General features: G+C 41.4%; 1 protein-coding gene across 1 annotated transcript; it reads left to right on the top strand.

Annotated features, from left to right (window-relative positions):
* Positions 1-431: 431 nt before the first annotated feature.
* Positions 432-11379, top strand: syngr2b (synaptogyrin 2b). Its single transcript, XM_049571097.1, has 4 exons — positions 432-657; positions 4530-4767; positions 5327-5463; positions 8849-11379. The coding sequence occupies exons 1-4, from the start codon at positions 547-549 to the stop codon at positions 9101-9103; spliced, it is 741 nt and encodes a 246-aa protein (XP_049427054.1). The 5' UTR covers positions 432-546; the 3' UTR covers positions 9104-11379.
* The last annotated feature ends 932 nt before the right edge of the window (positions 11380-12311 follow it).

The following is a 12311-nucleotide window of genomic DNA, read 5'->3' as shown; positions in this document are numbered from 1 at the left end:
TATGTTTTTTTTTCCTGACAGAAACATTTGTTGCTTGATGTGTTCATGACATTTGGGAAGTAGAAAATCCAAGATAATTTCTGTTTTTAAAGAAATGTATAGAAATGTCATACACTATCTGCGTCATGTAGATTAAAGGTGAAAGTAAAAAAAAAAACACTCTGGTTGTGTAAGAGGAAGTGACTTTAATAAAATATTTGGGTATGTTTTTTCCCTGACAGAGGCATTTGTTGCACATGATGTGTCCAAGAACCGTAGGAAATTTGAGAATCCAAGGTAATTTACAGTTTCTGGTTATGATAAATTATGTAATTGTAACACACACACACACACACACACACACACACACACACACACACACACACACACACAAGTAAGGAACAGTCCCTAACCGGTCAACTCCGCCTCCTCTAACGCGCAGCCGCGTGCGCAGCTCCTCTGGGTGGCGCACAACAGGAGGTGGCTGTACTTTTAGTTTATGCTGTCCTGTCAGGTCGGTGGAAACCTTAGAGGAGAGCTCCGGAGGATCAGCTGAACGGCAGAGACATGGAGGAGACGGGCGGTGCTACTGCGTACGGGGTTTCTTTGGCAGGTGGAGGCTTCGACTTCAACAAGTTCATCCGGCAGCCGCAGACCATAGTGCGGATACTGAGCTGGGTGAGTGGAGCGTGGGTGTAGAGGAGTTTATGTTTTAACAGCGCATGTACAAAGGTTCAAAAGAACCAGAAGTAATATCCAACATGGTGTGAGAGCAGGTGCGCCTGGCCCGGGGCCCGTCTGCTGCCTCCGAGGAGCGGTTTAAGGCTTTATATGTGTTTGTGTGGGTCTGAACAACAGGCTACTATGTGCTGCGTCTCTGCGGGGCGTCATGTTGCACGCAGCTGGTGTATGACAGCAGCTCGGCGACAGCACAGGTCAACACTGCTGCTGTCAGAGGACAAAAGACAGAAAACTTTTTAGACTCACTGAGATGGAAGCAACACCCTGACTAAATATAGTGTGTGTGATCATTTTAATCTGTCAGTGATCTCTTTTACACCAGAGCTGTGTCATCACAGAGCATTTCACTAAAGGAAGACTGCTTGTAACTTCTTAACTCAGATTATAAGATATCACTCTCTAATACAGTATTTTATATATTAAAATGGACACAATACAACAATATTAAAACTCATTATCATAAAGGGGTTGTACACACTAAGTGTGTTTGCATGAAGAGGGGTTTTCATGCACCTGGGAAAGTTCTGGGAAGTTTTTATAAACTGCTGATCACCTGTTGCTAGGCAAATCTTATGGCACAGATTTGTTTTTCTGGTTGGGACACTGATGTGGAAAGTCCATAATGAATCTCGACCAGACAGGTTAGACAATAAAACACACTGGCATCTAACCCTGGGTGAATGTGAGCGTACAGATTTAAGGATTGAACTGTTGTATCTGTCCTTGAATGTCTCCTTGGTGATTTGTGAAGTTTTATTGGATGTGACAGCTTTCGTCTCCTCGCATACTCATGTCTTGGATTACCAAGACTACATCTGATTTACTTTACCAGGTCCATGAGGCGTAAACTGTTTGTAAGGCCTCTATAATGTGCACGCAGGGTGGGTGTAGGCGATGGAAAAACACACAGCTCCACCTGGGTAATGTAGCTTCTTCAGTGTGGTGGATGAGGACAGAATGTGCCCTCGGTTGCCGCAACTAACTGCTGTGTGTTAATGTGTTTGGGAAACTGTGTGTCAGATTATGAGTGTGTCAGTGGTAAACAGGGGCTGATGGGCAGGTAAGGTGATACCTATCCCCTGTTGACCCTTGCTTTTACTTTTAGTGAATGTGTGCCACTTATCTCCCTCTACACACACACACACACACACACACACACTCAGAGCAGCTGTGCTCAACTCATCTCATATTCACACTGGCTCGATCACCATCTATCTCTGGTGAATCTTACTTCAGCGAGCCTCACCTATGACACAAGAGGGGATTGTTAGCTCTGTGACCCTGCCTACAGGTCCCATGATGCACCACACCTGCTCCTGGAACAAGGAAAGGCTGTGCACAGTGGCCCTTGGTCACTTAAAGATCCAGTGTGTAGGATTCAGTGGCATCTAGCAGTGAGGTTGCAGAACTGAAACTTCTGTGTGCCAAGTGTTCAGAGGAATAACAATGGCTGACGCAGAAACGCAAATGGCCCTGTCTAGAGCCAGTGTTTGGTTTGTCCATTCTGGGCTACTGTAGAAACATGATAGACTGGAGATCTGGGTACAGCGTTGGAGGCGGGGCCCCGTTTATTCCTATGAAAGTTGCTCAGTAGTGCTTCTTGGGTATAAAATTACCAGGATCAGGCTCCTAGAGCTTGTACTCGCGGACTTTTGTGAGCAGAGTGGCTAATCTCTGGTTTAGCACTCCTATAACTTGAATCAGGATGAAATGATTTAACTGTGCTGCTTCTCTAGACTTTAGAAATGTTATTGGATCGACTGGATCAAATCCTGATAGTGAAATGAGTCATTTTAAGGAGGTTGTGATGCTCAAAAAATCGTATCCACTGATTTACAGACATATTTTTATAATGTAAATCTATGGGGAAAGGTCTTTTTGGGCCCCAAGGCATCACGTGATAGACCAGGAAGTTATTATTCCACGGTTAGGCCTGAAGAGGACCCAGGCCGTACATAGATATAGACAACTTACTCTAAAGTAACGAAAACACAACAGTTCTTATCTTCAGGTTATTATAAAGTCATGAAAACATAGTGATAAACATTAAATACCATTTCTGCCAATAGATGCTCCTAAATCCTACACACAGAACTGTTACGGTGTTAAAGCACGTCACTCTCTCTAGAAGAAACACTTCATATTCTTCAGTGGCGTTGCTGCCCTGACTGTTAAATATAAAACGTATATTTCGATCATATTCAAGAAAAATAATGGAAAACATAGTGTTTTAATTAAGTCATCGAAAAGAGGGTATCAGTGTTATTTCTGCTGTGTAATGGCAACAAGAACATACTGTGCGCACATATGGGACATTTTGGCTTGTCTTTGACATCTGTCACTCAGCACACAAACACTTTCCATCTGTCCATTTATGTTCAGAAACTTCCCTCCGCTCCACTAACCATCCCTCTGCCTCACTTTTGTTTTGAAACTTCCCACATTCACTTCCCTAATTCCTCTGTCTTCTGTCTCCCTCCCCCGCCCTCTCACCTCGTCCTCTCTCCCACCCGTCAGACAGTCCCTCTCTATCCTCCTCCCGGATCTCATTATGAGTGTTGTTAGTGGAGTTGGTGGCATCTCCGCAGTCACATGGCAGGCAGCTGCACTCAGAAGTAGGTCACATGGTTAGGTGGGTAACCAGAGGAGACAGCAACAGACCACGGGACGGTCAGAAGGAGCAGTTAGTGCTCACTTCACTTTGTAAACACACAATGAGCACAGGAGTATTTTAAGAGTCAGCAGAAAGAAAACTGACCGTTATGATGACACATAATGATGTCACTGTTTCAGCAGGTCTTTCAGTACATTCTTGAAATGTTATATCATTTTAATCAGATAAATTTAGTTATCTTCCGTAGACACATGTTCGCCCTGAGGATGTTTGCTCATTTTACTGAACAGCAGAGCTGCAACGATTAATGTAATCAGGTAGTTGATCAACTGAAAATAAAATGGCTTCTGTTTTGATCGCGGAATAACTGATTTAATCATTTTTTAAAGCAAAAAAACAAGCACTTGCTGGTTTCATCATTCTTAAATGGGAGAATTTGATGCTTATGTTTGTCATATATGATTATGAACTAAATAGCGCCGGATTTTTGGACCATTTTGTCAGATAAAATATACCATTTGAGGATGTCACCTTGGGCTTTGGGACATTATGCAGAGCATGTTTCAATATTTTCTGACTTTTTATTGACAGAACTATCGATTAATCTGGAAAATATTGGGCAGATAAGTAAATAATGAAAGTAACAGTTAGTTGCAGCCATACTTTACAGTATCTCTGTTATGCAAAGACAAGCAGAAGTCACATATTCTTTGCATGAAGGCTGCAGTGCTTTTCTTCTTCTTCTTTTTCTTCTGTGGTTGATTTTGTGACTGCAGAGCTCCTGGTTGCAGCGCTTTTAAGAAGCACACCTAAATACCAGATGTCTGAGTTTCTCTGAATGCACCACCAAGGACGCCTTTTCTAAACTGAATTTTCATAAGACAATGATAATGTGAATGACCTATGTTTGAGTTTTAAGTTCTCTGCTAGTCGATGATCATACTGTGCTCTGTTGAAGTGAAACCAATGGCTGCCTGAGAGGTAGGAAATCAGTCTCAAAGCCAAAGTGGTCAACAGTAATGTAAAGTATACGATGTGAAGTTAATGGGTAAACTTAAAAAGCCAGTGCTATGCTCCTTTAACCAGACACTTTCCTCTTGTGTCTTTGCAAATCATTGAAGGCCACCTTCTTCTTCTTCTTCTTCTTCTTCTTCTTCTTCTTCTTCTTCTTCTTCTTCTCTCTGATTCAATGTAGATATTTGCCTTGGTGGTGTTTGCCTGCATCACGACAGAGGGATACATCAACTCTGCCCACAGCGCCGAGGCAAGGTGCATCTTCAACCAGAATGACTCGGCATGTCATTACGCAGTTGGCATCGGGGTGATTGCCTTCCTGGCATGTGTGGCCTTCCTGGTGTTGGACGCTTACGTGCCTTTTATGAGCAATGCGCAGGAGAGGAAGTATGCTGTCATGGCAGACCTGGGATTCTCAGGTGAGTGACTATTGGACACATCCTACTCTAAATGAACTCTAATGTTGCTGTGTATAATAAAGAGTTAATGTTTGCTAACACATTCACCATATCAGCTTTACGAGGTGATATTGCTGTATTCATATGGAGTATCGGCGTAATGTGCAACAGAGAGTTGCCTGTTTCCCCTGACATAACACAACATGTATATTCATCGTGGCACATAGTAGATTTTGAGTGAGCAGCAGATGACATCACAGATTGTGATGAAGTTAAACATTCATCAGCTGTACATGACACAGTTCACAGTCAGCCATTCTTCGAGGAAACAAAGAAGTGGTAGTTTGAAGAACCAGCTTGTGGTCATTCGAGGAGATGGCAACAGGAGTGCCCTTTGTGTTCTTTAGACGTTGTTTTTGGTATATTTTTCACAGGAATTTAGTTTTCATATTTGGGTTTTCAGCCAGGCACGTTCAGTGTCTTTTAATACAGTGAGGAAAAAAGATTATTTATATCTGTGTGTGTGTGTGTGTGTGTGTGTGTGTGTGTGTTTGTGCATCTGTGTCTCTGTGTTTTCTAGGGGTGTGGAGCTTCCTGTGGTTTGTGTGTTTCTGCCTGTTGGCCAGCCAGTGGGCTAAAACTCATGATATCAGTGCTATCCCACAGGACGCTGCACGAGCCACTGTCGCCTTCTCGTTCTTCTCCATCGCCACCTGGGTGAGTGGGACAGCTGTTGTCTCCTTTTCATTAAAAACAGCTGAGACTTTCATCTCATCTGAGGGTCTGTGTCCACATAATGTTTTTCTTTGGCAGAAAAATGGTGGCAGGGTGCAGGGGAACACTTCATCCCAGCGCTTTATAAAACAAAACACTCCTAGTGCTTTTCTTAAATGACCCCCTTAGGCGTGGGTTTTGTTTCCATAACAGCAATATTTTGACATTAGCGTTAGCAAGGTAGATGATGTAACTCTATGTTAACAGGGGGTTGACCACACAGTTAACAGCATGCTTACAACACATACAAAGATAAAAGTACAACAGTTACAAGCAACCTTCAGTGTCCGGTCGATCTGCTTACAGAAATTGGTTTCTCTGTCTTTGTTGTGATCATTTCTGTCTGACATGTCATACACCTCTGGATACACTGTAGCTAAAAGAGCGGCAGTGATGACGCCAGTGCCTTTCTGGAGAGTTTTTTCAACTAGAAGCGCTTTTCTCTAGGCAGCAACATAGGCTCTTTCCTCACTGGGAACAATTGATCAACGACACCGATGCTTCGGAAAAAAAAAGCCATTTGGATACAGACCCTAAAATATCAAACTACTTCTTTAAAGCTGGCTTCAGTTCATTGCAGTAAGGTACATGAACTTGCTAGACATTTATATCACTGTTTATTGTGTAGTATTTACTGTCAGACTTTAGCGTAACAACAAATTAAGCCACATGTTGTTTTAAAACTCTTCCTGGTTGGTGTGTTCAAGTACTGGCGTGCACCTCTGACATCTGATGCTTCCAAGTCAGCTGCTGAACAGCAGACATTTTGTTTCTAAAAATCAAAATGAAGTTGATGTCACACAGACTTTCCATCCTGTGTAACTCTGTATTTACCGTATGTAACTATAATAGCTGAGAGCAAACACCAAACAGCTGCTTATTGTTTGTCTTCTGGACTTGTAATTACCCTGGTGTTCACTATCACTTGAATGCACCTTTCAGAAGACTTGTCAAAAAAAACTGTATTTAACTGCATTATCACAGGAATGTAGAAATAATCTGATGTATTGACTGATTGAATGTCATTGTGGTGGATTATCTCACCTAAGAAGCTGTAAGTCTCTGCAAGTTTATTTTTGACGCTGGTATGAGGTGAAACCAGTTCAGTTACAAGTTGAGAAAATTGCATCAGTCAAAAAGTCGAAGTAAATTTTGGAACGCCCTCAGAAATATTTAAAGGATATACCATGCAGGATTTTCCTAATAAAAATGTGTAACTCTTGCAGAAGCAATCCCTCTCAATCCCACCAAAAGTGTTTAGATTTTTATTTTTATTTTCTGTGTTTGAGACATTTATGGGCGTGTACCCCCGCAGCGCCCAGGTCAGGTCGGGGCTTCATAAAAAGGTAGCGACCAGGTGTTAGACCATAAGCAGCAGGCATCCAAGAGACACAGCGCTGAAAAAAATGCAAATATAGCAAGGTAAGACGCCGAAGTAGAGTGAATCTGGGGTTGACCTTTACTTTCACTTTAGCTGGTGAACCTGTTTCAAAAGAGTAACCAACAATCCTGCATGGTAAACCTTCAAAACAAAATAATTATAGTAATTAGGATCCGGGCAGCTAAGCTGCCAGGACACTATTGTAATCCTAGGTATTCTTCTTCTTCTTCTTCTGAGGAAATCATACTTCCCATGGGTGAAAACTCACCAAACTTGGCACAAAGGTCCAGTCTCATGTCAGATATCCTCAGCTGTAAACTCAAGCCAATAGTCCTGATGGTGGCGCTACAGAAAGCGTCTGAAGTTCAAAGCTTTGAAAATTCATAACAAATCAACCATACGTGCTACAATACTGAAGAAACTTTTGTACATTTAAACCTATTAAAAATGATGAAGTTCATCACTGTTTTTTTTTTTTTTCAAAAGCTGTAAAACTTCTTAAACCTATCTCCTCCCACAGTTTTTCCTCAATTGACACCAAACTTGCTACAGAGCATCTTCAGACTGTCCTACAAAGATTTTTGATTTATCAAAAATTGAGCCTACAGTGCATCAAAATGTTTGACTGTAAACGGTACTGTAAACATATACATGCAAATTCTTGCTAAATAAATCTTCAATGTTCATGGAAAAAAATGACAAAATTCTAGAGTCATGGTAGATGATGTGTGGCTAATTTCAGAATTTTATCTCAAAAACTGAATTTTTGACAGCATTTTGAATTTTGCTCTAATGTGAACAATTGGAGTCAATGGAAAAATGGCAATTTTAAACATCAGTTTTTCACTTATGGAGCAAATCAATCGTTGTTACAAACAAATTACCAACATCTCCATGCTGTCTAGATGCAATATGTGTATTTTCAGATTTTTGTCTGAATAACTGAATTTTTTACAGTGGTTTCAAATCTGGCTTTCCATGTACGGATGGCTGCTTTCCTACACAACAGTAAATGGCTTACTCAATTTGTGAAGCCACTGTTGAGTTGCTACTTGCCAATTAGCTCAGAGTGGTAGATGACTGTCTTAGGTTCCAGAGGTTGCGGATTTGAGCCTCAACTGGTGCAGAATCCACATTGTAATGTAAACATCTTCTTGTGCTCCAGCTTATTGCTTAAAATTGCCTGAGCATGACTGATCACTGTGCAGCATCTTCAAGTCTTTTTTTCTGCTAGAAAATCTGCCTTCTCATGCTTGAAAATAAACCAAACTTTGCACAAAGATCCAGTGTCAATACTTCAGTGTGAAACCATCTGAGGCTTCTCACTTTGTACATAGCTCAACTAGTTAAACATCAGTTTTTCACTTATGAAGCAAATCAATCATTGTTAAAACAAATTACCAACATCTCCATGCTGTCCAGATGCAATATGTAAATTTTCAGATTTTTGTTTCGATAACTGATTTTTTTTTTTTTTACAGTGATTTGAAATCTGCCTTTCCATGCATGTACGGCTGCTAAACCTGCACGCCTGGCTTAGTCAATTTGTGAAGCTACACATGAATTGTCACTGACTAATTAGCTCAGTGAGATAGAAATTGGTTCTTAGTTTCAGAGGTTGTGAGTTCAAGCCTCAGCTGATGCAAAAGGCAGATTGTGTTGCTAAATTCCTAAATGTCTTCCAATTCTTCTGCTTGTTGCTCAGAATTGCCTAAAAATGCCCGGACCCGACCCATCGCTGCACAGCAGCTATAATCTTATTTTGTGTTTTATATTGCTTGTTTTAGAGCTTCACACTTTTAAGCTGTATTTTTGTCCAATGTTTGCCTGTAACTGATGTCTCGGCCAGGACACTCATGGTTAAAAAAATAAATATATAAAGTAATATATGTATTTATTGGGAACTAACTGTAATAACCGCCATGTCATTTTTATTTCACCATGCAGGGAATCCTGACCTACTTTGCGCTGATCCGTTTCCGCCGCGGTGTTACTGAAGTCGCCATCCCAACCTACACGGAGCCGCCTCCAGATCTCCACACCCCCTACCCTCCCACCTATGCCCCCACCTCCTACAACCCCACTACCTACACCCCTACCACCTACACTGCTTATCCCAGCAGCGTGCCCGACCAGCAGCCTCCCTTCACCGCAAACCCCCAGCCGCAAGGAGACACCGGCTACCAGCCGCCCAGCTACTGAGACAAAGGGAAGTCACGTGAGGTGACGAGGTGGTGTTCCAGGTCATCTGTTGGTACACTGATTGTAGTTGCACTGCGCAGATCCAGAGCTATATCATATTGATGTAGTTTTACATTTGATTTAACTTTCCCCAAGTGTCGTTCGATTCGAGAGCCTGAGCAGTGCAACTGCAAGCCAGAGCTGAGGGACACTGCTGTTTACGGGTCTGTGGTCAGATCTTAAGACATCAGGCTGACCGTTGAGATTAGCGCTGATGATTGGGTAATCTGACCATAGACCTGTGTGCAAAGATGCAACTTTTTTTTTTTTTTTTTTACCTCAAATGGGCTGATCCTGAGGGGGAGAGGTAGATAGAATGTACCCAGGAGGTCAAAGGTCACATAAAGAATACCTGTGACACGTCCAATCAAAGTGGATGAAGTCAGCACTCATTGTGTTCCTCTGCTCTCTCTGTTGGAACCTGAAAATGTGCATTTGTACATAGATGTCACTATGCAAAGCTGCCGTTTTAATGGTTGCATGTGCCTGATTTTCTTTTCTTACTTGGTTTAAAGGTGCTGTATGTAACTGGAGAAAGATCGTTGGTTATTGAGTCTCATTTCCAGGTCATCAAATACAGACATTTGGGGTCGGTAGTCGGACTGAACCACCAATCCAAAGTGCCTGTGTTTGACGACCTGGGAATGAGACTCAACAATGAATGATCTTACCCAGAGTTACATACAGCTCTTTTTAATGGATGTTTCCCCTTCAGTGCATTTATCTTGAGGACCTTTAAACTGTGTAAGGTGTGTTAAATTAACAAAGGATTTTGTGGGAGTAGTGTACAGTGGGAAAAAACCACTATAAAGCCAAATGAAGCCAGTGACTAACTAAGCCATATAACCATAAAATCTCCCCTGACAGAAAGTTTTGCAGTCTGTGTGCTACAGTAAAATGGCTCCTGTGTTTTTTAAGCCCACTGTAATCAAAATGTGTTGTTGATAACGACACGAGAAACATCCTCCATTTCTTCAACTCTGACCATGGCACATGTAACGAATTTGCCACCTGTGCCAACTTGCCAATCGGTAGAGGTGTTTATTGGACTTTCATAGTCAATGTTGCCCTTTAAACTTGCAGCTAGCATTCATATAGACAAAGAGGGAGGAACATGTAGATAACTATGCACTTATTGAACAGGTTTATCCAGCGAGCTTGTCCTCATCCTGAAGAGTAACTTATTAACTGCCAGAAACAATGCTCCGTCTTCAGCCTGCTGACAGAGGGGCCGCACACTTCCTCCAAGGTCCTTGTGGCATTTAGTTTTCTCAACACTGATGTTTATCTCCTGTTTACAGCCTCCTTAATCTGAACTGTTGAGGGCAGACTGCAGCAGCTTTGTCTTTACCAATGACAGATTAACACCTCAGCATGCACTGGTGAGAATCAAACACCTGTCCCTTGAAATACTACTGGTTTACTTTGTCTCTCTGTCAGTTTAACACCTCAGCTGCCTCCGATCCTGTTTGGCTGTTGTTGCTAATCTGGTGCTCAAACCTTGGCCTCAGGTTTGGTAATTGTTGCAGGGGTGTAAGCTGAGATCCGCAAATGACAGTCCAGAAATTGTTTATATTTATTAAACATGATGCTAATATGGTACCACGTTGAAGACGTTTGTACAAGTGGAATGACGCTGTTGATTACAATATAAAATACACATGCATAACTTACTGAAGCCATATATATGAAGAACACTTCTGTCACATTATCATTTGTGCCTGAGGAGGGAAATGAAACTTTAAAGGGTTTTTGAGGAAGGAAAGTAATAAGAGTAAAAATGCGCCAAGATCAATATTATAAGTTATATTTAGAGGAAACAGCTGTGCATCACAGCTGCCCGTACTGCTGTGCCTGAATGATTTTTTGCAAGGACTGATTTTCATGCTCTGCAAAATCAGTTAAATCTGCTTATCCCTCTGTTAGTGCAGCTTGTAATCACCCAACTCAAATCACCCAACTGACAGTGAATCTCTTGAGTGTGCCTGTAAACTTACTGTGTCACAATATCCTATAACAATGGTAACATGAGACTTAAATTTGACATGCAATGTTGATTTATCAACAATTTGTAGCCCACATTGAATTTTTTTCGAATTTGTCATTTTGTTGGATAAATTTAGATGAAATTTAGTTTCATCTTTGTCTTTGTTTTAGGTGTGTGGAGACTGGAATGATTTGTATTTGATTTGTGATTCCTACAAATGTTTTATAAAAACTGTCACAAACACTGGTCAGACTTTGGTTGGCTTCATTTGCTTTTCCCATTCTATTTCCATTCATTTTCCTAACTGCTTATCCTGTTATAGTACACCCTGGACAGGTCACCAGACTATCACAGGACTGACACATAGAGACAACCATTCACGCTCACATTCACACCTATGGACAGTTTAGAGTCACCAGTTAACCTGCATGTCACTGGACTGTGGGAGGAAGCCGGAGTACCTGGAGAAAACCCATGCTGACACGAACATGCAGACTCTGCACAGAAGGGCTCCTCCACCCTGGGTTTGAACCCTCTTGGTGTGAGGCTAACCACTGCTCCGCCGTGCCGCCAAATTTATATATTTATATTCATATTTATATATTCTGTTTCCAAATTCTCTTTATTCCTCTGCACTGGTGATAATTGTGGGCAGAGGCATTATGGGGTTTTTTTTTTTTTGAGTTGTCTATTCCATTCTTGTATACACAATATCTCAAGAATGCCTTGAGGGAATTTCTTCAAATTATGCACAAATTTCCACTCGGACTCAACAGTAAGCTGATTAGATTTTGGTGGTCAGAGGTCACAGTGATCCAGCTCACCTGGCAGAATGTACATCTCATACAGGCTGAGTCCTTTGCAGCGGCCCAAATTAGATTCCAACCCACTGCCTTTTGCTGCTTGTCATCCACCCTCTGTCCTACCTTTCCTCAGTCTACTGCTGTCCTATCAATAAAGGCAAAATTGCTGATAAAGATCATCTTAAAAGAAATAAAAAAAACACCTTAATGGAATTTCGTCAAATTTGGCACAGACATCCACTTGGACTCGACGATGAACTGATTAGAATTTGGCCATAATAACTCAATAATTCATGTGCTAATTATGACACAATTTTATACAAATATCAAGTAGAATAAAAATGATGAAGTGATGATATTTTATATCCAAAAGGTAAAA

Source organism: Epinephelus fuscoguttatus, linkage group LG3 (assembly GCF_011397635.1).
Source record: "Epinephelus fuscoguttatus linkage group LG3, E.fuscoguttatus.final_Chr_v1".
NCBI classification, from domain to species: domain Eukaryota; kingdom Metazoa; phylum Chordata; class Actinopteri; order Perciformes; family Serranidae; genus Epinephelus; species Epinephelus fuscoguttatus.
This window is presented reverse-complemented; position numbering and strand designations above follow the sequence as displayed.

Bases quoted from the DNA above. Each gene is read 5' to 3' on its own strand.
- syngr2b (XM_049571097.1), top strand. From the start codon at position 547: ATGGAGGAGACGGGCGGTGCTACTGCGTACGGGGTTTCTTTGGCAGGT. The intron at 4,768-5,326 runs GTGAGTGACTAT...TGTGTTTTCTAG, and splicing joins GGCAGACCTGGGATTCTCAG to GGGTGTGGAGCTTCCTGTGG. The intron at 5,464-8,848 runs GTGAGTGGGACA...TTCACCATGCAG, and splicing joins TCTTCTCCATCGCCACCTGG to GGAATCCTGACCTACTTTGC.